The sequence below is a fragment of the Littorina saxatilis genome, linkage group LG10, assembly GCF_037325665.1.
Source record: "Littorina saxatilis isolate snail1 linkage group LG10, US_GU_Lsax_2.0, whole genome shotgun sequence".
Taxonomy (NCBI): domain Eukaryota; kingdom Metazoa; phylum Mollusca; class Gastropoda; order Littorinimorpha; family Littorinidae; genus Littorina; species Littorina saxatilis.
The window spans coordinates 3791201-3815098 of record NC_090254.1 but is presented as its reverse complement, the minus strand read 5'-3'; the positions used below and the strand labels follow the sequence as shown (position 1 = coordinate 3815098).

At 42.4% G+C, this 23898-nt stretch overlaps 1 protein-coding gene across 1 annotated transcript in view; it reads left to right on the top strand.

Annotated features, from left to right (window-relative positions):
* LOC138977981 (neprilysin-1-like) overlaps positions 1–23898 on the top strand; it is a 138315-nt gene that overhangs the window by 100123 nt on the left and 14294 nt on the right. The window contains exons 13-17 of the mRNA XM_070350591.1: positions 5287–5385; positions 7963–8040; positions 9620–9723; positions 17261–17319; positions 21253–21304. Coding sequence (XP_070206692.1) covers positions 5287–5385; positions 7963–8040; positions 9620–9723; positions 17261–17319; positions 21253–21304 — 392 coding nt within the window. The remainder of the gene's footprint in view (positions 1–5286; positions 5386–7962; positions 8041–9619; positions 9724–17260; positions 17320–21252; positions 21305–23898) is intronic.

The following is a 23898-nucleotide window of genomic DNA, read 5'->3' as shown; positions in this document are numbered from 1 at the left end:
GTCGGCCTTACGCGTAGAATGTTTTGGGTTCGAATCCCATCCCTAGTACTCTTCTTAATAATCATGGTTTCCGGGTAAGACAGTACCGAAAGAAAGCTTTTGTGTCGAGGATAGACGGGCGCAATAGTCTACACTCGAAACTGAAGCGTTCCACTAACGAACACACTTTTTGTAACCAGTTGTGAACACTGTGTGAGATACTATATAAATTCTACTAAAAATAATTTCACAAATTGCAAACGGTATTTTGTGATTACCATATATATGTGTCACTCTCGCTGGTAGAATTATATAGTATCTCACACAGTGTTCACAACTGGTTTAAAAAAAAAGTTTTTAAAAGTGGTACACTTCAATTTACGGAGTAATAATTAAGATGTCGGCCTTCCATGTAGAAGGAGGGAGGGGCCCAAGTATATTGATATAACAATGGTTTTCACTTACACGGAAGCGAGGGGGGCACGAGGGTAGGGGTAAATAATGGCCACTAAGTTTTCACTTACACGGAAGCGAGGGGGGCACGAGGGTAGGGGTAAATAATGGCCACTAAGTTCGTGTTTCAGACGCCCAAGTATATTGATATAACAATGGTTTTCACTTACACGGAAGCGAGTTTCTGTTACTCCAGAGGAAGACGATTGTTTTTCTGTCAAAGAACTAAATGAAGTTTGATAGAAGGGAGAGGTTCCGAGAAGCAATGATAACTTAAACTAATAGAATACATCTTAACAGGTGAGAGAGGGGGGAGGGGGCCAGCGATCGACATGAACATTCGTTAAGTACAATAACAAGAAATTCCTCCGAGGTAGGAAAAACACCCCCGTCCTTACCATTCTCACTGCCACCAACTGAGAAGGTTATTTCCCTTTGACCATTAATATGTCCCTCTATAAGTCCTTGTAGAATCTTAATCCACCAATAACTCCCTAACCGTGTGTTTGACTGGTCCCAATTTTTGTAAGGACCGTCTCAGGAATGTATAGAACCTGTTCACCAAGTTTGGTGACGATCGGTCCGTTCATTCTTGAGATCTATATGCGAACACAAACACACAAACAAACACATCGACCGAATCCTATACACACCCCTATACCGGGGGTGTAAAAACATGACTGATATTCCACCACAGAATAAAAAGTAAGTGTTACTAAGATGTTCGACCTATTGCATGGTAAGCTGACAACCTCTTTCGTGGGAAAAAAGGTATTGGACTTTTGTGAGTTATAGAAAGGTAACACTACTGTGATGACATTTTTGGGAACGTCTGATATTATAACATAAACCCGCGGTATTGATAAGAAGGTTGTGTTTTTTTAACCGCAGAAATGATAATATATTTTCCTCGTGTTCCTTGGAGAGTTGCAAGATCAGCTTAAACCCTGACTCAGTGAAGAAGATACGAGGAAGTAGGGGAAAGTACGGAAATGAAAACGAGAACGAGAGAGAGAGCCGGAGACAGCATGCAGGAAGGGACGGACAAGGAGATAATCCGGGGGATTTGTAGAAACTGGTTTTACGATGATGATGGCGTGTGCTTCAAAAGAACGGATGAGGAGATCAAAAGAAGAAGGAATAAAATGGGAGTTAGGAGGAGAGAGGGTGGGAGGGTGAATAGCCGTGACGCACACCGCAGTGGTAGAAAATGACTGAAGGACTGCTCCAATCTATACCAATGGTGATACTGGTGGGTCTTTTTAAAGAAAGAAATAGAAAAAGAAACTAATAATGATAATAATGATAACGAACACTTATTAATCACACCTTCTCGTCAGAGTTCACGGCGATGCACACACACACATTCACGCGCACACACAGACAAACAGACACACAGACACACACACACACACACAAACAAACACACACAGACAAACAGACACATACACACAAACACACACACAAACACACAGACAGACAAACACGTACACACACAAACACACACACAAACACACAAACACACACACACACACACACACACACACACACACACACACACACACACACACACACACACACACAACTAGATTGATCCAGTGCAAGTTTGTACTATAGAAAGAAAGAGTCTGGCCGGGAACGTCTGAAGAGGTAAGTGTGATAAAATGAGGTATTTAAACTGGAGAAATGGGTAGGGTGTACCAAGAGGATTACGCTGGCCAGAAATCTTTGAAGCTGTTATGGAGATTGGTGAGCTGATAAAGTGAGTGAAAAACAGTTAATCACCCCGCATCTTCACTGCCTTTCGTAAAGCTGGGGCGCACCTACATTACCGGCAACGTACCCTGACTGCACCAAACTCGATGCATGACATTTTAAGGTTTCGCAAGGTGGTTGAAGAAATAGAATAACTCACGATGATTGTACTTACCATGCTTGCTTTTAAACCCATTTATGCATAGCGTCCTTTTTATATTTAGTCAAGTTTTGACTAAATATTTTAACATCGAGGGGGAATCGAAACGAGGGTCGTGGTGTATGTGCGTGTGTGCGTGTGTGTGTGTGTCTGTGTGTGTGTGTAGAGCGATTCAGACTAAACTACTGGACCGATCTTTATGAAATTTGACATGAGAGTTCCTGGGTATGAAATTCCCGAACGTTTTTTTCATTTTTTTGATAAATGTCTTTGATGACGTCATATCCGGCGTTTCGTGAAAGTTGAGGCGGCACTGTCACGCCCTCATTTTTCAACCAAATTGGTTGAAATTTTGGTCAAGTAATCTTCGACGAAGCCCGGACTTCGGTATTGCATTTCAGCTTGGTGGCTTAAAAATTAATTAATGATTTTGGTCATTAAAAATCTGAAAATTGTAAAAAAAAAATAAACATTTATAAAACGATCCAAATTTACGTTTATCTTATTCTCCATCATTTGCTGATTCCAAAAACATATAAAAATATGTTATATTCGGATTAAAAACAAGCTCTGAAAATTAAATATAGAAAAATTATTATCAAAATTAAATTGTCCAAATCAATTTAAAAACACTTTCATCTTATTCCTTGTCGGTTCCTGATTCCAAAAACATATAGATATGATATGTTTGGATTAAAAACACGCTCAGAAAGTTAAAACAAAGAGAGGTACAAAAAAGCGTGCTATCCTTCTTAGCGCAACTACTACCCCGCTCTTCTTGTCAATTTCACTGCCTTTGCCATTAGCGGTGGACTGACGATGCTACGAGTATACGGTCTTGCTGAAAAATGGCATTGCGTTCAGTTTCATTCTGTGAGTTCGACAGCTACTTGACTAAATATTGTATTTTCGCCTTACGCGACTTGTTTACATTTTGTCAAGTTTTGACTAAATGTTTTAACATAAAGGGGGAATAGAGATGAGGGTCGTGGTGTATGTATGTGTGCGCGTGTGTGTGTGTGTGTGTGTGTGTGTGTGTGTGTGTGTGTGTGTGTGTGTGTGTGTGTGTGTGTGTGTGTGTGTGTATGTGTGTGTGTGTGTGTGTATGTGTGTGTGTGTGTGTGTGTGTGTGTGGTGTGTGTGTGTGTGTGTGATAGGAGTAAGAGAGAGACACACACAGAGGCAGAAAGAGAGAGGGAAATACATGCAGACAGAGAGACACAGCTAGAGACAGAGAATATCATTAGACAATCATTACATGTCTTACGAAATCACTTCGCACCTTGAAACTCGACAAGAATGATGGGATTTTGATGTTGCTATATATCGTCCTAGCCACTTTAGAGATCATTTTATAGTCATCCAGAAAGATCGTTGTATCATATTACACACCTCTGATAATAGCGTCAGGTTGTGGCGCCACCTACTGTCCTGCTTGTCCCATGTGTTTCTTTCTTTATCTTATTTACCCCTATCTCTGCTTCCGTATGTGTCTGTCTGTCTGTCCGTCCCTGTCTCTGTCCGTCTCTGTCTCTGTATCCTTGTGCCTTTTTGAGTCACTTGTGAAAAAGTGACTCTATGTAATCGGTCAGTGTTAGTCTGTCCGGCCGGCCGTCCGGCCGGCCGGCCGTCCGGCCGGCCGGCCGTCCGTAGACACCACCTTAACGTTGGACTTTTCTCGGAAACTATCAAAGCGATCGGGCTCATATTTTGTTTAGTCGTGACCTCCAATGACCTCTACACTTTAATGATGGTTTCGTTGACCTTTGACCTTTTTCAAGGTCACAGGTCAGCGTCAAAGGAAAAATTAGACATTTTATATCTTTGACAAAGTTCATCGGATGTGATTGAAACTTTGTAGGATTATTCTTTACATCAAAGTATTTACATCTGTAGCCTTTTACGAACGTTATCAGAAAAACAAGGGAGATAACTAGCCTTTTCTGTTCGGCAACACACAACTTAACGTTGGGCTTTTCTCGGAAACTATAAAAGTGACCGGGCTCAAATTTTATGTGAACGTGACTCATTGTGTTGTGAATAGCAATTTCTTCCTGTCCATCTGATGCCTCATATAATATTCAGAACTGCGAAAGTGACTCGATCGAGCGTTTGCTCTTCTTGTTGTATCGTCCTTTCTCTCCCCCTATCTCTTTCTCTCTCTCTCTCTCTCTCTCTCTCTCTCTCTCTCTCTCTCTCTCTCTCTCTCTCTCTCTCTCTCTCTCTCTCTCTCTCTCTCTTCATTTTAGAATATTGAATGATGAGTTGTTGTGCTTGTTAACATGCAAACCTTTAGGACGTCCACAAAGATTGTGAAATTGGATTTTTTTCACAGATTGGTTAAGCATCTTCATAGAAAGCACCTGTGTTCATAGAAAGGTTCCATTATCGCAAGAAATCAAAACAAGTCAAGACGATAAGCAAACATATGTGTGCTAAGGATGTTTCTTTACGTTTAGTGTTAACACTGAATCCATTGAATCAAGCCACAATAGTCAGAAGCAAAGTATATGATGCTCAAACTCAAGCTAACGTTGGACTTGATATCAAGTTGACCGATCATACACTACATTATTCGGATAGTCATAATAGCGGATGTGACAGTATACATTTTGCATTTTAAGAAAAAAAGTGAAATTGTATTCATGACATCGTATATAATAAAGACAAAGAGATGTTTCTGAACATCGTCTATTTGCTTCCCAGCGTAATCTCGACAGATTCTTGCACTTTGCTATCCAGTGCACACTAGAAATGATTTGCAGCGCATACTCTTGATTGACCGGCAATTAACATACTCGTACCCTGACTGCAGAAAACTTAATCCAAGATATGTTAATGTTTCGCAATGTGCTTGGGAAAATCGAGTAACTCACGATGGTTGTTTGTGCATGCGTGCGTGTGTACGTGCGTGCGTATGTGTGTTTGTGTGTGTGCAGGCCCTGGAAATGATCCACAACATCAGGGAAGCCTTTTACGAGCTACTGGAGGAGGCCGACTGGATGGATGAACACACACGAATTGTCGCTTATGGAAAGGTAGGGTTACCTTACCCTGATTCAACGAGTTACTGATCGTGGGGGAAGAGAAAGGGAAGGACGTATTATTTTGGGTTTGTCGGCCTTCGTCGAAGATTGCTTGGCCAACATTTCAATCAATTTCATTAAATAATGAGGGTGTGACAGTGCCGCCTCAACTTTTACCAAAAGACGGATATGACGTCATCAAAGACATTCATAAAAAAACTGAGGAAAAAAAACGTCTGGGGATATTATTCCCAGGAACTCTCATGTACAGTTTCATGAAGATCGGTCCAGTAGTTTACCCTGAATCGCTCTACACACAAACACACACACACACACACACACACACACACACACACACACACACACACACACACACACACACACACACACACACACACACACACACACACATACATACATACACCACGACCCTCGTCTCTATTCCCCCTTTATGTTAAAACATTTAGTCAAAACTTGACAAAATGTAAAAAGGACGCTATGCATAAATGGGTATACTAACGCACTCCCGTGTTTACAAAGTGTAGTTTGCCCACAATCGATGTCAAACGCACCATAAGACCATATAATGACGATACGTCACCATGCGCGGACCATAATACATGCATTACAGCTTGTTCTAGCCTCTGAAAAAGTGAGGATGTCAACAAAGCCGCGGTGTTCTCTCCCTTGCATCAACGTTACATGTGTGGCCAAATCTATAAATAGGACGATCCAGATCAAAATGAAAATTCAAATATCTCAACATTTAAGGGGTCCTAGACCACAATATTTTGCAGGGAACTTAATTTAGTCTGTCTCCAGCTGTTGGTAAAGCAATTAGCGTGTATAGTCATCGAGTACATATGGCTTTAAGCAAGCATGGTAAGTAATTTGGGAAAGTTTAATTGACAAAACGTAACATACACTTGAACCTCAATCTTTAGATTTTGTACGTGGGTGAACAAGATACACAACAGAAAAATAATAATGATGCAAAGATAAGCACGTATATATAATTAGCTTCACTTCTTGGCTTTTCTCCTTCCACAATGCCAGCAAGCAAAATGTTTTTCATATTTTTATATGTTTACTTTTTTTCGATTCTGTGCATTCATTGCAGTCTTTTGAGATGTCGTGAATTCGACTTCCAAAACAAGTTGTTAGTTCTCTACTTTTCTACAAGAATATTCGACTGGACAAACTCTGAACTGTGTGCATGTGTGCTGTAAACATTGAGTGGGGGTGTAATATATTTTTGATGAATAATACGTCACTGATTAGAATAGGTAGGACCCTTGTCAGGCAAATATGTGACCCTCCACCACGGCATGAGTCGGATGTCACCTTTGCATGATTTTCATATTTTTACATTTTCCTAAAGAGTATTTTATGCTCTATCCAGTGGTGAAACCCGTTTTAGAAAAGAGCAAAAACTGTTTGAGTTATAAGCCTGTGACTAAGGTGACCCTCACACTGTTACCAGACACTCTCCGGACTTATATCAAGTCTAGCGCAGAACCGCGCGAGGTGACATGCGACTCATTTCGTGGTGGAGGGTCACATATTATGAGCATCGCATAACTAGAAGCATTCGCTATAATTTCTGAAAGAACGAACATGTCACTGAAATTCTAAGATTTACGCGTTTCAATTTTAAGCAGTTCCATAAAATGTACGATCCCTTGTGTAATGTTGAAGGCATGAATAAACTTTAGGGGAGAGTGTCGCTTGTTCATTTCAATCAATCAATCAATCAATCAATCAATCAATCAATATGAGGCTTATATCGCGCGTATTCCGTGGGTACAGTTCTAAGCGCAGGGATTTATTTAATTTTTTAAATTGTGTATGCAATTTATATCGCGCACATATTCAAGACGCAGGGATTTATTTATGCCGTGTGAGATGGAATTTATTTTACACAATACATCACGCATTCACATCGGCCAGCAGATCGCAGCCATTTCGGCGCATATCCTACTTTTCACGGCCTATTATTCCAAGTCACACGGGTATTTTGGTGGACATTTTTATCTATGCCCATACAATTTTGCCAGGAAAGACCCTTTTGTCAATCGTGGGATCTTTAACGTGCACACCCCAATGTAGTGTACACGAAGGGACCTCGGTTTTTCGTCTCATCCGAAAGACTAGCACTTGAACCCACCACCTAGGTTAGGAAAGGGGGGAGAAAATTGCTAACGCCCTGACCCAGAGTCGAACTCGCAACCTCTCGCTTCCGAGCGCAAGTGCGTTACCACTCGGCCACCCAGTCCACATTGTCTGAGGTGCCAGGAGACTGGTTCCGCATGACTCTCATTTACTCTCGTTGCTCATGTCGTTTCTGAGATTTGAAATTGGCGCCCAGGGCGTGAGGTGCACGACAAAGTTACCAGCCGGTCGGGAGCCAGCCGTGGTATTGGATTGGCTGAAATTTAGATCAATTTTGTTGTGATTTCAACGAATCAGATCCCGCGGTTTGTTCTCTCCCCTTTGGGTGGCACCCACTTTCGGTTCGTGCACCACAGCCCTGCCTTCTGTGTTTAAGGTTTATGCGTAAAGTGACGTGTCAAATGTGTCTGTTTTCAGGCGGAAGCGATAGCGGAGAAGATTGGCTACGCTGACAGTATCCTCAATGACACTGCCCTCAACGCGGAGTATGCTGATGTGAGTATCAGCACAGACAGAATAGACGATGCGTGTGGAAGATTTGCTTTCGCTAGTTGTTCCTTGCTTTTCTGTAGAAATACTAATAGACAGAATAGACGATGTTTGGAAATAACTCTGTCAAGTTTGTATGGCTTGTGGAAGAGATGCTTTCGCTAGTTGTTCCTTGCTTTTCTGTAGAAATACTAATAGACAGAATAGACGATGTTTGGAAATAACTCTGTCAAGTTTGTATGGCTTATGGAAGAGTTGCTCTCGCTAGTTGTTCCTTGCTTTTCTGTAGAAATACTAATAGACAGAATAGACGATGTTTGGAAATAACTCTGTCAAGTTTGTATGGCTTGTGGAAGAGTTGCTCTCGCTAGTTGTTCCTTGCTTTTCTGTAGAAATACTAATAGACAGAATAGACGATGTTTGGAAATAACTCTGTCAAGTTTGTATGGCTTGTGGATGAGTTGCTTTCCCTTGTTTTTCCTTGTCTCGATTTCCCCTCTATGTTAAAACATTTAGTCAGAGCTTGACTAAATGTAAAAAGCAACTATTCCACTGGAAGTTATTCCGCACTATTGTAGCTGCTTTGTATGCTTGTTGATTTGTGCTAGTTTATTCTATAATGAATTTGTAAAGCGCCTGGAGCCAATTGATGCGACTCGCGCTATAGAAAAGTTATTTATTATTATTATTATTATTATGTTTTGTTTGCCAAAGACAAGACAGATAATAAATGGGCAAAGTCTACTTCACGAGGTTCGCGTGGCAATTGAATTTGCAATAACAAAAAAATCCCAAAGTCTTTGCAAAGTCAAACATCCACAAACAGATGGACTGCTAACGTTCCACACTCATTTTGTTTCGTCAATGATAAACGTTCCACACTCATTTTGTTTCGTCAATGATAAACGTTCCACACTCATTGTGTTTCGTCAATGATAAACGTTCCACACTCATTTTGTTTCGTCAATGATAAACGTTCCACACTCATTTTGTTTCGTCAATGATAAACGTTCCACACTCATTTTGTTTCGTCAATGATAAACGTTCCACACTCATTTTGTTTCGTCAATGATAAACGTTCCACACTCATTTTGTTTCGTCAATGATAAACGTTCCACACCCATTTTGTTTCGTCAATGATAAACGTTCCACACTCATTTTGTTTCGTCAATGATAAACGTTCCACACTCATTTTGTTTCGTCAATGATAAACGTTCCACACTCATTTTGTTTCGTCAATGATAAACGTTCCACACTCATTTTGTTTCGTCAATGATAAACGTTCCACACTCATTTTGTTTCGTCAATGATAAACGTTCCACACTCATTTTGTTTCGTCAATGATAAACGTTCCACACTCATTTTGTTTCGTCAATGATAAACGTTCCACACTCATTTTGTTTCGTCAATGATAAACGTTCCAAACTCATTTTGTTTCGTCAATGATAAACGTTCCAAACTCATTTTGTTTCGTCAATGATAAACGTTCCAATTTTGTACCATTCTTTTTATTTTATTTTGCAAAGTCAACGTCGGGCTCAAACCATTTAAAGAAGCTCTCTCTTTACGTGATTATTTCCTGCAGGTGTCGTTTTCCAAGGACCAGTACTTTGAGAACGTGCTCGCCAACATCAGACACATCGCCATCGGGACACTCAAGATTCTCAGGGACCCGGTGGACCGGACAAAGTCAGTTTGGATTCAACAAAAATGATGTCTTTTTTATCTGTCCTATTTTTCCACTTTCTTTCTTATTTTTATTTTTAGTCTTTCTGTCTTTTTTTCTTTTCTGTATTTGTTTCTTTTTTCTTTCTTTTACCTTTCCTGTTATTCTCTTTCTGTCTTACTTTCTTTTACCTTTCCTGTTATTCTCTTTCTGTCTTACTTTCTTTTACCTTTCCTGTTATTCTCTTTCTGTCTTACTTTCTTTTACCTTTCCTGTTATTCTCTTTCTGTCTTACTTTCTTTTACCTTTCCTGTTATTCTCTTTCTGTCTTACTTTCTTTTACCTTTCCTGTTATTCTCTTTCTGTCTTTCTTTCTTTTACCTTTCCTGTTATTCTCTTTCTGTCTTACTTTCTTTTACCTTTCCTGTTATTCTCTTTCTGTCTTACTTTCTTTTACCTTTCCTGTTATTCTCTTTCTGTCTTTCTTTCTTTTACCTTTCCTGTTATTCTCTTTCTGTCTTTCTTTCTTTTACCTTTCCTGTTATTCTCTTTCTGTCTTACTTTCTTTTACCTTTCCTGTTATTCTCTTTCTGTCTTTCTTTCTTTTACCTTTCCTGTTATTCTCTTTCTGTCTTACTTTCTTTTACCTTTCCTGTTATTCTCTTTCTGTCTTACTTTCTTTTACCTTTCCTGTTATTCTCTTTCTGTCTTTCTTTCTTTTACCTTTCCTGTTATTCTCTTTCTGTCTTACTTTCTTTTACCTTTCCTGTTATTCTCTTTCTGTCTTTCTTTCTTTTACCTTTCCTGTTATTCTCTTTCTGTCTTACTTTCTTTTACCTTTCCTGTTATTCTCTTTCTGTCTTACTTTCTTTTACCTTTCCTGTTATTCTCTTTCTGTCTTACTTTCTTTTACCTTTCCTGTTATTCTCTTTCTGTCTTACTTTCTTTTACCTTTCCTGTTATTCTCTTTCTGTCTTACTTTCTTTGTTGTTGTTGTTGTCTGTCTTTGTTTCTTTTTTTCTTTCTTTCCTATTTTTTTTGTTGGTATGTCGACAAAGCGTTCGTTCTCTGTCTTATCATCTCACAGTTGAACCCCCGTTTTAAGCCCTCCAACATTCTTGGAAAATGAGGTCGTAAAAGGGAGGGAGGCATTAAAAATAGAGGTACATTTTGAGAAATTATTAACTGACAATCAATCAATCAATCAGTGGTAAGGCGTCCGCCCCGTGATCGGGAGGTCGTGGGTTCGAACCCCGGCCGGGTCATACCTAAGACTTTAAAATTGGCAATCTAGTGGCTGCTCCGCCTGGCGTCTGGCATTATGGGGTTAGTGCTAGGACTGGTTGGTCCGGTGTCAGAATAATGTGACTGGGTGAGACATGAAGCCTGTGCCGCGACTTCTGTCTTGTGTGTGGCGCACGTTATATGTCAAAGCAGCACCGCCCTGATATGGCCCTTCGTGGTCGGCTGGGCGTTAAGCAAACAAACAAACAAACAAACAAACAAACAAACTGACAACCTGAGACAGCAAGGGGAGGAGACTTAAATGGGAGAGTCTTACAATAGGGGTTCCACTGTTCTCTGGGGATGGGGGTATGGGTAGGGGTGAAGATGAGAGGAGGGGGCTGGGGAAGGGCTTTAGAACAATGAATTTATATTCACGTTTTATTGAATATGTGACCCTGTTTCTCCGGTTATAAACGAATTCTTGTCAATATGCTTGTACACTTATCTGTAATTTTTTTACCTTTTTTTTACAATCAAGTTGTTTTAACCTGATCCGTTGAAGGATTTTCATTAATTTATACGTTCAAACAATGGACTGGCACATATAATAAACATTACTTTTTCAACTGAATATATTTTACTATTGACACCTGTGAAAATTCAGCTTTTTCATATACATTTTAGAATATTTAAAAACAACCTCCTCAAGAGTAACAGCTATTGTGTTTTCAGCGTAGCAATAGGGTCCGATATTTAGACGAGACAAGTATAATGTCGTATTATACTTGTTCGAGTCTAAATATCGGACCCTATTGCTACCCTGAAAATACAATATAAGATGTTTGGTGGCTTGTTGACATACCAGCTTTTTTGTTGGTCCAAGGGGACCATATCGTCTTTTGTTTCATCTTTATCGACCAAGGCCGAAGGCCGCGGTTGATAAATATGAGACAAAAGGCGATATGCTCCCCGAGGACCTACAACAATATGCTGGTCTGACGACAAGCCACCAAACATCGTTTTTGTCATCATTTTGGTTGTGCAACAAAATGCACAATAACCCACAGGGAGACGAATTTTTAGAATCCAACTCCAGGCCACAAAGCATCGTCACAGTAGCTCGAGATAACACGTCAACCTTGTATGTGACGTCAAACGTAGCTTGTTGACGCTTTTCTTCCAGTCTGAAAATGTACAGAGCTGCGATCTTACGTGTGAGTTCAGTAAGTGTTGAGCATATTTCTTTTCTTTTTAAGTGTTCATGACTTTTCGTTGTGGATTTTGCGATTACGGAGATAAGTTGCAAATTGACCATGAGTCGCCGCGGTAATTATCAACATTGATTGGGTCTTTGAGAGTGAATGCTTACAATCGTTGTCCTCGGAAACACAAATCCAAAGCCGCGATGGTTCCACACATCAAACAATCAGCCTGATTGGCTTTTACTTTGACAATCCACGTTTCACCTGAAAGCTCAAACCCATTCACCACCTCGATTTATTGCCTGGGGAACTGTCAGGGTCAAAAACTGGGATCCCAATCGATCGCAGCCACTGGTCCTGGGATTCTTTTTGTTTAAAGTGATAGACTGGATTTATATTGGTCGATTTCGATGCACGCACGCAATCACTCAGTCATTCGCCCAGTACTAAAAAGATGTATCTTCTAACACAGTGTTTTAAAAGATAAACAAGAAATTTATTACGTTCAGACAAACAAACAGGACGTCACTACACATTCACCACCGTTACCTTCCACAAATATAGAATACAAAAAAGACGATCTGAAACACAAGAAAACAAAACGTATAGTTTGGAAAAAACAATAGCCTAATACTAAAACCAAAACGCAATACAGTTGACTTTTCCCCTATCTAGCTGGGGTTTCCTATTGATGCTCAGATGATGAGATCAAAACCCAGGAAGAAGACTTTCACCCTTCCTCAAAAATAGCCCCAAATATGGTTCTTGATTCACATTGAGCACAGGAAAACAATTTGCCCTCAAAAATAATATGACAATTCCCAAAAATCCAAAACTCAAAACAAAATTTTGACCCCAACCTAAGATGACGCCATCATCTAATTAGGCCGACCAAAGTTCAAAAATGTCTTGTAAATAGTCACATCTTCAACAACAACAAAAAAAAAATTATGACATCGAAGTTCAGTGCTCAAAAAGTACGAAGTAGCTATTCTGTCTTCCGGAGAGAGGTCTAGAACTCTTTATGATCCAACTGGCTGGTTCGGATCACTATACGGACTGTTGTCAAACACTTAAAAGTCTTTAGAGTCCATTGCCAACTTGGTATGTTTTACTTATCGGTCTGTAGTTCATTCACGTCAAGTCCAGAACATCTGAGCCATGGTTGGTGGCGCAAACCCCATCTGGCGACGCCCCCGTAATCGTGTAGTTGGCCCACGTCTCGCTCAGAGTTGGCCCACGTCTAGCTCTGTGTTGGCCCACCGTCCCTCAACATCAATTTGGCAACAGCACTGCAGATGCCTGAACATAGGTTATACCGAAACCCCATACAGTAATACAAATTCCGCTTAACATAAAGTTCCGTAAACATCACATTCACCAATGAAAACATAATGCCCTAACCCTAAGTTTACAACAGTTCAAAAGCCTGGAAGTTGCTTAAAATTTATATGAAAATTTTGCCAAAGACCAAAAAATCCAATTCTTATGAAATATTTACAAGTTTTCCAGTTGCACAACAAAAATTAGCCAAAATTTGGTACAACCATTCAAATATGTCACACGTGACCTCATTGGAGATAATGAATCAAAACAAGTTCACAATAAATCAAATTTCCAACATTTGATTTTAATTTCACCATCTGAGAACATGTTTCTTACTGAAGGTCATTTCCTTCTTGGTCTGACTTCCTAGTCAGCCATATTTGAATATTGTTACCTCCATGTTTCACCCTCTAAACCTTGCTAACTCAAAATATTAAAATCAGGGTATTTCCAAACAAGAGAACTCAATTGAAGTATGCTACACCTCTATCTCACCAAACCCTACGAGAAATGTGATAATTTCAAGACAATGACACAAACAACTATCCATTCATTCTACAACATGGCTATCTGAGGAGAAAAGAAATACTCACAAGTCCCATACACCAGGGTCCACCTGTGCAAGTCCAAGAATTCAGCCCAAACTTCTCTGTCCGTTAATTTCACCCAACAGTTAGAAATGAAATTCACTACGATTTCAAACAAGAAATACATTAGTGCCCGCATGGGGAAGAAAATAATTTCTTCACAGATGCCTCCAAGGAGAACAGAGAGTTGCTGGAGACCTCCTCCCTCTCAGACAGCCAGAGAAAAAGTGAAAAAGCAGGAAGAAAGAGAAATCTGGGTAATGACAAGTTCCTGTCCTAGAACATTCTAGAAACACTGGTTTAAAAAGCTGAATGAAAATATAAGGTTACACAACCACATGTCCCGTTGGCCCAGTGGTAACAACGCCCACCCCACAACTCAGAGGACCCCGGTTCAAACCCCACTCAAGCCTATATTTTTATTCCCTGTAATAATACATTTTTGTTTTGTGTGTGTTCGTGTGTATGTCTGTACATCAATTCCAGTTTTTCTTTATTTTTTCTCAAATTTATTTTCTAATTATTTACAATGTCAACCTGTGGCTTGACAGGAACATGAGATTTATTTCCCAGGTGCTTGTGAATGAAAACTCGTGAAAATGATGACAATAGCGATTATATAGCTGTTCTGACCTTGATTTGTTGTTCCAAACTTACAAAATGACAGTTTTTGCGTCGATGCGTTGATCTCAGGTTTTGACAGCAGACGCCGTTTCTTATGCGCATTAGTTTTGCGCAGGCGCCACACTGACTTTGGAAAAGAAAACTCGATTTGACAACACAGCTGTTAAACAGCTTTTTATTAGTTCATTCGTATACAACAAAAAGAAGTTAGAGTTTTTTAAATTTTGAACAAGATTACTTATGAAGAAGACCAAAACACAACATCAACGGAAAACTAGAAACAACTGAAGAACTAGGATACAACAAGGGGAGGAGAAGAGAACAGCTAATCCGTACAACGCGAGCAGACGGCAGCTAAGTTTTCAGTTTGGGTGAATGGCATTAATTTTATACTTGTCTCGTCATGAAGCGAATTTTTCAACCTCAGTTATAAACGACTACATGAATGTTAGTGCCATGGGTTGTACATCAATACTTCATAGGGGAAGTGGGGTATTTAGTGTGGAGTTACGAGATAAGAAAATCCGAATGCGAAATTTTGTGTCAGTCGGCAACGGCTGAGCTCACACAGGCACACAAAAACGGCTGTTCCGTTTTACTCTCCTGTTTTTACTACATCTTTCGACTTTGGGCATTCTGTGGTGTTTAGGGACAGAACATAATTGGTTTAGTCCAGTTTCATCGGGAAGTTAGCAGAAAAGGGTATGCTATCGACATTTGTAAAGCTGAAAAACATTCCCGAGAAGAATTTCAAGTTGTCAGTGTATGCTGAAACATCGTGTGGTACAGATGGGTAAACCGGAACCATTCGTCTTTGTTATTGCCAATATACTTTTGGATATTGGCAAAAATGGCCGACTTCCGTAGCATTATGCTTTGATGATCGGAAGAGACCATCCAATCACAGCCCCCGAATTCCCCCACGTGTCCATCAGAATAGCTATATTTTTCAATAAAGATGCACGAAAGTTTTAATGAGGCCGACTTTTCGCCCCCTCGGGGGATTCTTCTGGGCAAGGAAAGATGAATGGATGCTGTCTCGCATAGATATGAACTTCAATGTAGCAGGGCAGTAAGAAGGACATCCGAATTGTGTTACTCACATCAATCGATGCGTTATGCTTTATACATTAATTTGCACGTACTGGCGGCATAACTGCGCAGCAGTGCCTATAACCCACTTCTCAACTGTCCCTTATTTGCCATTCGCACCAGTTTAAACTAAAAAAATAAAATTGATTTTCTGCTCTCGATTTTTAGTCAGCTTGTCTTTTGATCAACATTATTTTTTCTCTAGTTTGTATGTAGAATGTGTTGTATTTGTCCTGGTTTTATGTTCAACGTCCAGAAGTAGTTATTGTTACCGACACGATGGTCAAATGATTCTATATTATTTTGTTAGTATATATATATAGATATTTTTTTTATATTCTCTTTTTTGTGTATAAACTGCAGCATAGCGATGAAGCGACAAGACCAGTAAGAACAGAGGTGCAATTAAGCTAGTCGAGCCTCCCTGGAAGCAGCGTACTACTCTAACCAGCCTGGAGCCCCTCTTACAAGTGATTAGATCGTCCGATGCTTTTCCAATTAGGCCATTTTGCTTCTGGGTTCGGGTCCGTGCCTTCGGGCACAATCTGTTTGCAAACTGGATGCACTTTTCCTGATTCCTTCATCAATGGCACAAAGAAAGAACCGTGTTGCGCCCTCGTCGCTCTGTGTTGTATTGTTGTCGCAAAGGTCGTTACCGTTTTCTTCGATGAGGATTTGCTTTGGTTTGAAAGGATGTTGTTACACCGGCTGCCTTCTTTCCATTGTTGAACTGTTTTTCTTCAAATTTATCTTTACGTGTTTCAAGTAATATGGTGCATGGCTGGTAGGCTCTCTCTGTCTCTGTCTCTGTCTGTCTCTCTGTCTCTGTCTCTCTCTCTCTCTCTCTCTCTCTCTCTCTCTCTCTCTCTCACTGTCTCTCTCTCTATCTCTCTCTCTCTCTCATTCTGTCTCTCTCATTCTCTCTCTCTCATTCTCTCTCTCTTAGTCTCTCTCTCTCATTCTCAGTCTCTCTCTCTCTCTCTTAGTCTCTCTCTCTCATTCTCAGTCTCTCTCTCTCTCTCTTAGTCTCTCTCTCTTATTCTCAGTCTCTCTCTCTCTCTCTCTCTTAGTCTCTCTCTCTCCCATTCTCTATCTCAGTCTCTCTCTCTCTCATTCTATCTCTCTCTCTCTCTCTCTCTCTCTCTCTTAGTCTCTCTCTCTCTCATTCTCTATCTCAGTCTCTATCTTTCTCTCTTTCTCTATAATTATCTTTCTCTCAGTCTCTCTGTCTCCGTTTCTCTCTCTCTCTGTGTCTCTCTCTGTCTCTCTCTGTCTCTGTCTCTCGGTAATAAAGTTTTCGAGTTCGAGTTCTCTCTGTCTCTGTCTCTCTCTCACTCTCTTAATGTACCATTTCTTTACATCATCTTTGTTTTTCGTTCTTTCTTGCTTTCTTTACTAGTACACACACTATGTCGACTGTTATGCGCCAAAACACAAGCAAGTGAGTGTGCTCTCTCGTTACAAGGACATGTGAGGTCATCTTGTTTTGTTGTTCTTTCCAGGTGGTCCACTACGCCCGCCGTGGTGAATGCTTTTTACAGCTCCACCAAGAATCAGATAAGTAAGTGCGACGACAGCGCTGCCGTGTTGTTAGGGTTTTAAAGTTTGTCTGTGTTTGTTTTGTTGGGCGTTGTGTGTGTGGGGTGAGGGGGGGTTCTGTGTTACTTACGTTAACTTGTTAACAAAATCTTTGTTGTTTTGTCTCTGATGACTGCTAAAGTCTCCCTCTGTCTGGTAGTCTCTGTCTCCCTCTGTCTGGTAGTCTCTGTCTCCCTCTGTCTGGTAGTCTCTGTCTCCCTCTGTCTGGTAGTCTCTGTCTCCCTCTGTCTGGTAGTCTCTGTCTCCCTCTGTCTGGTAGTCTCTGTCTCCCTCTGTCTGGTAGTCTCTGTCTCCCTCTGTCTGGTAGTCTCTGTCTCCCTCTGTCTGGTAGTCTCTGTCTCCCTCTGTCTGGTAGTCTCTGTCTCCCTCTGTCTGGTAGTCTCTGTCTCCCTCTGTCTGGTAGTCTCTGTCTCCCTCTGTCTGGTAGTCTCTGTCTCCCTCTGTCTGGTAGTCTCTGTCTCCCTCTGTCTGGTAGTCTCTGTCTCCCTCTGTCTGGTAGTCTCTGTCTCCCTCTGTCTGGTAGTCTCTGTCTCCCTCTGTCTGGTAGTCTCTGTCTCCCCCTGTCTGGCAGTCTCTGTCTCCCTCTGTCTGGTAGTCTCTGTCTCCCTCTGTCTGGTAGTCTCTGTCTCCCCCTGTCTGGTAGTCTCTGTCTCCCTCTGTCTGGTAGTCTCTGTCTCCCCCTGTCTGGTAGTCTCTGTCTCCCTCTGTCTGGTAGTCTCTGTCTCCCTCTGTCTGGTAGTCTCTGTCTCCCCCTGTCTGGTAGTCTCTGTCTCCCTCTGTCTGGTAGTCTCTGTCTCCCCCTGTCTGGTAGTCTCTGTCTCCCTCTGTCTGGTAGTCTCTGTCTCCCCCTGTCTGGTAGTCTCTGTCTCCCTCTGTCTGGTAGTCTCTGTCTCCCCCTGTCTGGTAGTCTCTGTCTCCCTCTGTCTGGTAGTCTCTGTCTCCCTCTGTCTGGTAGTCTCTGTCTCCCCCTGTCTGGTAGTCTCTGTCTCCCTCTGTCTGGTAGTCTCTGTCTCCCCCTGTCTGGTAGTCTCTGTCTCCCTCTGTCTGGTAGTCTCTGTCTCCCCCTGTCTGGTAGTCTCTGTCTCCCTCTGTCTGGTAGTCTCTGTCTCCCCCTGTCTGGTAGTCTCTGTCTCCCTCTGTCTGGTAGTCTCTGTCTCCCTCTGTCTGGTAGTCTCTGTCTCCCTCTGTCTGGTAGTCTCTGTCTCCCTCTGTCTGGTAGTCTCTGTCTCCCTCTGTCTGGTAGTCTCTGTCTCCCTCTGTCTGGTAGTCTCTGTCTCCCTCTGTCTGGTAGTCTCTGTCTCCCTCTCTCTGGTAGTCTCTGTCTCCCTCTGTCTGGTAGTCTCTGTCTCCCTCTGTCTGGTAGTCTCTGTCTCCCCCTGTCTGGTAGTCTCTGTCTCCCTCTGTCTGGTAGTCTCTGTCTCCCTCTTTCTGGTAGTCTCTGTCTTCCTCTGTCTGGTAGTCTCTGTCTCCCTCTGTCTGGTAGTCTCTGTCTCCCTCTGTCTGGTAGTCTCTGTCTCCCTCTGTCTGGTAGTCTCTGTCTCCCTCTGTCTGGTAGTCTCTGTCTCCCTCTGTCTGGTAGTCTCTGTCTCCCTCTGTCTGGTAGTCTCTGTCTCCCTCTGTCTGGTAGTCTCTGTCTCCCTCTGTCTGGTAGTCTCTGTCTCCCTCTTTCTGGTAGTCTCTGTCTTCCTCTGTCTGGTAGTCTCTGTCTCCCTCTGTCTGAGTGGTAGTCTCTGTCTCCCTCTGTATATTACTATTATTGCGTGTGTCTGCGTTTCATAATAAAAAGTTTGTTCCTATGTATTCCCATTTCGATTATAACCATTTTGCTTAGATCAGGACTAGCTGTAAGAAAGGTCCTACGGACCTAATGCTATCTTTCCTGTAATAAAGTTCAAAGTTCAAGGTTCTGTCTGGTAGTCTCTGTCTCCCTCTGTCTTGTAGTCTCTGTCTCCCTCTGTCTGGTAGTCTCTGTCTCCCTCTGTCTGGTAGTCTCTGTCTCCCCCTGTCTGGTAGTCTCTGTCTCCCTCTGTCTGGTAGTCTCTGTCTCCCTCTGTCTGGTAGTCTCTGTCTCCCTCTGTCTGGTAGTCTCTGTCTCCCTCTCTCTGGTAGTCTCTGTCTCCCTCTGTCTGGTAGTCTCTGTCTCCCTCTGTCTGGTAGTCTCTGTCTCCCTCTGTCTGGTAGTCTCTGTCTCCCTCTGTCTGGTAGTCTCTGTCTCCCTCTGTCTGGTAGTCTCTGTCTCCCTCTGTCTGGTAGTCTCTGTCTCCCTCTGTCTGGTAGTCTCTGTCTCCCTCTGTCTGGTAGTCTCTGTCTCCCTCTGTCTGGTAGTCTCTGTCTCCCTCTGTCTGAGTGGTAGTCTCTGTCTCCCTCTGTCTGGTAGTCTCTGTCTCCCTCTGTCTGGTAGTCTCTGTCTCCCTCTGTCTGGTAGTCTCTGTCTCCCTCTTTCTGGTAGTCTCTGTCTCCCTCTTTCTGGTAGTCTCTGTCTCCCTCTGTCTGGTAGTCTCTGTCTCCCTCTGTCTGGTAGTCTCTGTCTCCCTCTGTCTGGTAGTCTCTGTCTCCCTCTGTCTGGTAGTCTATGTCTCCCTCTGTCTGGTAGTCTCTGTCTCCCTCTGTCTGGTAATCTCTGTCTCAATCTGTCAGGCCTCACCCCCCCCCCTCTCCCTCTCTCTCTCCCTCTCTCTCTCCCTCTCTCTCCCTCTCTCTCCCTCTCGCTCCCTCTCTCTCTCTCCCTCTCTCTCTCCCTCTCCCTTTCTCTCTCCCTCTCTCTCTCCCTCTCCCTCTCCCTCTCTCTCTTTGACACACACGCACACAAACACACGCGCACTAACACACACCCACACACACACACAAACACACACGCGCGCACGCGCACACACACACACACACACACACACACACACACACACACACGAACACACACATTGCTGTTTTTTATATTTAGTCAAGTTTTGACTAAATATTTTAACATCGAGGGGGAATCGAAACGAGGGTCGTGGTGTATGTGCGTGTGTGTGTGTGTCTGTGTGTCTGTGTGTGTGTGTGTGTAGAGCGATTCAGACTAAACTACTGGACCGATCTTTATGAAATTTGACATGAGAGTTCCTGGGTATGAAATCCCCATACGTTTTTTTCATTTTTTTGATAAATGTCTTTGATGACGTCATATCCGGCTTTTCGTGAAAGTTGAGGCGGCACTGTCACGCCCTCATTTTTCAACCAAATTGGTTGAAATTTTGGTCAAGTAATCTTCAACGAAGCCCGGGGTTCGGTATTGCATTTCAGCTTGGTGGCTTAAAAATTAATTAATGACTTTGGTCATTAAAAATCTGAAAATTGTAAAAAAAAATAAAAATTTATAAAACGATCCAAATTTACGTTTATCTTATTCTCCATCATTTGCTGATTCCAAAAACATATAAATATGTTATATTCGGATTAAAAACAAGCTCTGAAAATTAAATATATAAAAATTATTATCAAATTTTTTTCGAAATCAATTTAAAAACACTTTCATCTTATTCCTTGTCGGTTCCTGATTCCAAAAATATATAGATATGATATGTTTGGATTAAAAACACGCTCAGAAAGTTAAAACAAAGAGAGGTACAGAAAAGCGTGCTATCCTTCTCAGCGCAACGAATACCCCGCTCTTCTTGTCAATTCCACGTGTTCTGTGAGTTTGACAGCTACTTGACTAAATATTGTATTTTCGCCTTACGCGACTTGTTTTAGTTTCTTTGTGCCATTTGCTTTTTCACAACAAAATTTAAAGGAGCTGAATGCGTACTGTTATGCACCCATAATGTATACCAATGATATAAAAGTTCTCGTTCACTGATGATAGAGGAGACCGATTTGTAGGTGTGGAACTGTAAATCTCTATTTCTTCTTTTTTCAGTGTTTCCGGCTGCTATTTTGCAACCCCCGTTTTACAGCAAAGAGTACCCCAAGTAAGTTCTACTTTAGTGATTGCAATATGTAGGTTAGAAATTTAAGAGGGTGTGTGTGTGTGTGTGTGTGTGTGTGTGTGTGCGTACGTGCGTGTGTGTGTATGTGTGCGCGCCGCGTGCGTGCGTGTGTGTGTGTGTGTGTGTGTGTGTGCGTATACGTACGTGCGTGTGTGTGTATGTGTGCGCGCCGCGTGCGTGCGTGTATATGTGTGCGCGCCGCGTGCGTGCGTGTGTATGTGTGTGCGCCGCGTGCGTGCGTGTGTATGTGTGTGCGCCGCGTGCGTGCGTGTGTATGTGTGTGCGCCGCGTGCGTGCGTGCGTGTGGTTTGGTGTGTCTGCCGGAGTAAGGGTCCTGCTCGTCTTAAGTGCGTGTCCAGGTGTGTTAGTTCGTTATCTGCAGGATAGCCTGTTTGTCCGTCTCTCCGCTCCCTTTCTGTTCATCCCATCTGCCTCGATCCTTGTCTGCATGTGTCCACCTGTTCCGGCTTCTGTCGGTCGATCCGTTCGTCACTCCGTCTCTCCATCTTTCCGTCTGGCTGTGGCCTGCCTGCTTTTTGTGTGTGTCTGCCTTATTATATGTCTGTCTGTCTGTCTGTCTGTCTGTCTGTCTGTATGTATGTATGTATGTACTAGATGAATACCCGCTTCGCCGGGTACCGAAGCCGGGTGAGTGGCGCACCAATACCCGGCTTCGCGTCCGCGATTGACGCCACACGAAGGAAGGGAGATAAACGCGCAAAACACTGGAGAAGATAAGGAAGAGTTACTGGGAATGGATGTACAGAAAAACCATAAAAACCAAAATCGGTTCAGCGCTGCGCGCTGAGAGCACGTGTTCAAAATTTTCATCGACCAGATTGTGTCCGGGGTGTACCTGAATATGCCCACCAAATTTGAAGCAGATCCATACAGAACTTTGGCCGTGCATCGCGAAGTGACAGACAGACACACACAAGCCGTATATAGATATAGATGTCAGTTTGTCTGTCTGCTCGTCACTCCGTCTCTCTGACTGTTTTCCTCCCGTCTGTCTGCCTGCCTGATTTGTTGTTTGTCTGCCTTATTATATGTCTGTCTATCTATCTGTCTGTCTGTCTGTCTGCCTGTATGTATGTATGTCTGTCTGTCTGTCTGTCTCCCCGTCACTCCGTCTCTCTGGCTGTTTTCCTCCCGTCTGTCTGCCTGCCTGATTTGTTGTTTGTCTGCCTTATTATATGTCTGTCTATCTATCTGTCTGTCTGTCTGTCTGCATGTGTGTATGTCTGTCTGTCTGTCTGTCTCCCCGTCACTCCGTCTCTCTGGTTGTTTTCCTCCCGTCTGTCTGCCTGCCTGATTTGTTGTTTGTCTGCCTTATTATATGTCTGTCTATCTATCTGTCTGTCTGTCTGTCTGCCTGTATGTATGTGTGTATGTCTGTCTGTTTGTCTGTCTGTCTGTCTGTCTGTCTGTCTGTCACTCCGTCTCTCTGACTGTTTTCCTCCTGTCTGTTTGCCATTTAAAGTCCCCATGGGCAAATAAGGGACTTTTGTTTAATAACAATAGGCTTTAAATGACTCCAGGAAGACTCAGAGTCGCTGCAGTGTATTTTCAGCGTGAGGACAGGGCCTAATATTTTGACTGAAACCGACTAAGCTGTCTTCTTCGTCTCGATGATATTGGGCTTGTCTCGCCAAAATATCGAGATACGATGACGAATGAGGAGGAATGAATGAAACTCGCTATGATTGTTCATGATCAAAGAAGAAAAGCGTGGGGCGTGAGATGTTTGTTTAAGCAGCACATTCACGTGTAGATTCTCTCTCCTCTTACCACATTCACGTGTACTAGCTCACGTGTACATTCACTCTCCTTACCACATTCACGTGTACTAGCTCACGTGTACATTCTCTCTCCTTACCACATTCACGTGTACATTCTCTCTCCTCTTACCACATTCACATGTACTAGCTCACGTGTACATTCTCTCTCCTCTTACCACATTCACGTGTACTAGCTCACGTGTACATTCTCTCTCCTTACCACATTCACGTGTACTAGCTCACGTGTACATTCTCTCTCCTTACCACATTCACGTGTACTAGCTCACGTGTACATTCTCTCTCCTTACCACATTCACGTGTACTAGCTCACGTGTACATTCTCTCTCCTCTTACCACATTCACGTGTACTAGCTCACGTGTACATTCTCTCTCCTCTTACCACATTCACGTGTACTAGCTCACGTGTACATTCTCTCTCCTCTTACCACATTCACGTGTACTATCTCACGTGATTATTCTCTCTCCTCTTACCACATTCACGTGTACTAGCTCACGTGTACATTCTCTCTCCTCTTACCACATTCACGTGTACTATCTCACGTGATTATTCTCTCTCCTCTTACCACATTCACGTGTACTAGCTCACGTGTACATTCTCTCTCCTTACCACATTCACGTGTACTAGCTCACGTGTACATTCTCTCTCCTCTTACCACATTCACGTGTACTAGCTCACGTGTACATTCTCTCTCCTCTTACCACATTTACATGTACTATCTCACGTGATTATTCTCTCTCCTCTTACCACATTCACGTGTACTAGCTCACGTGTAC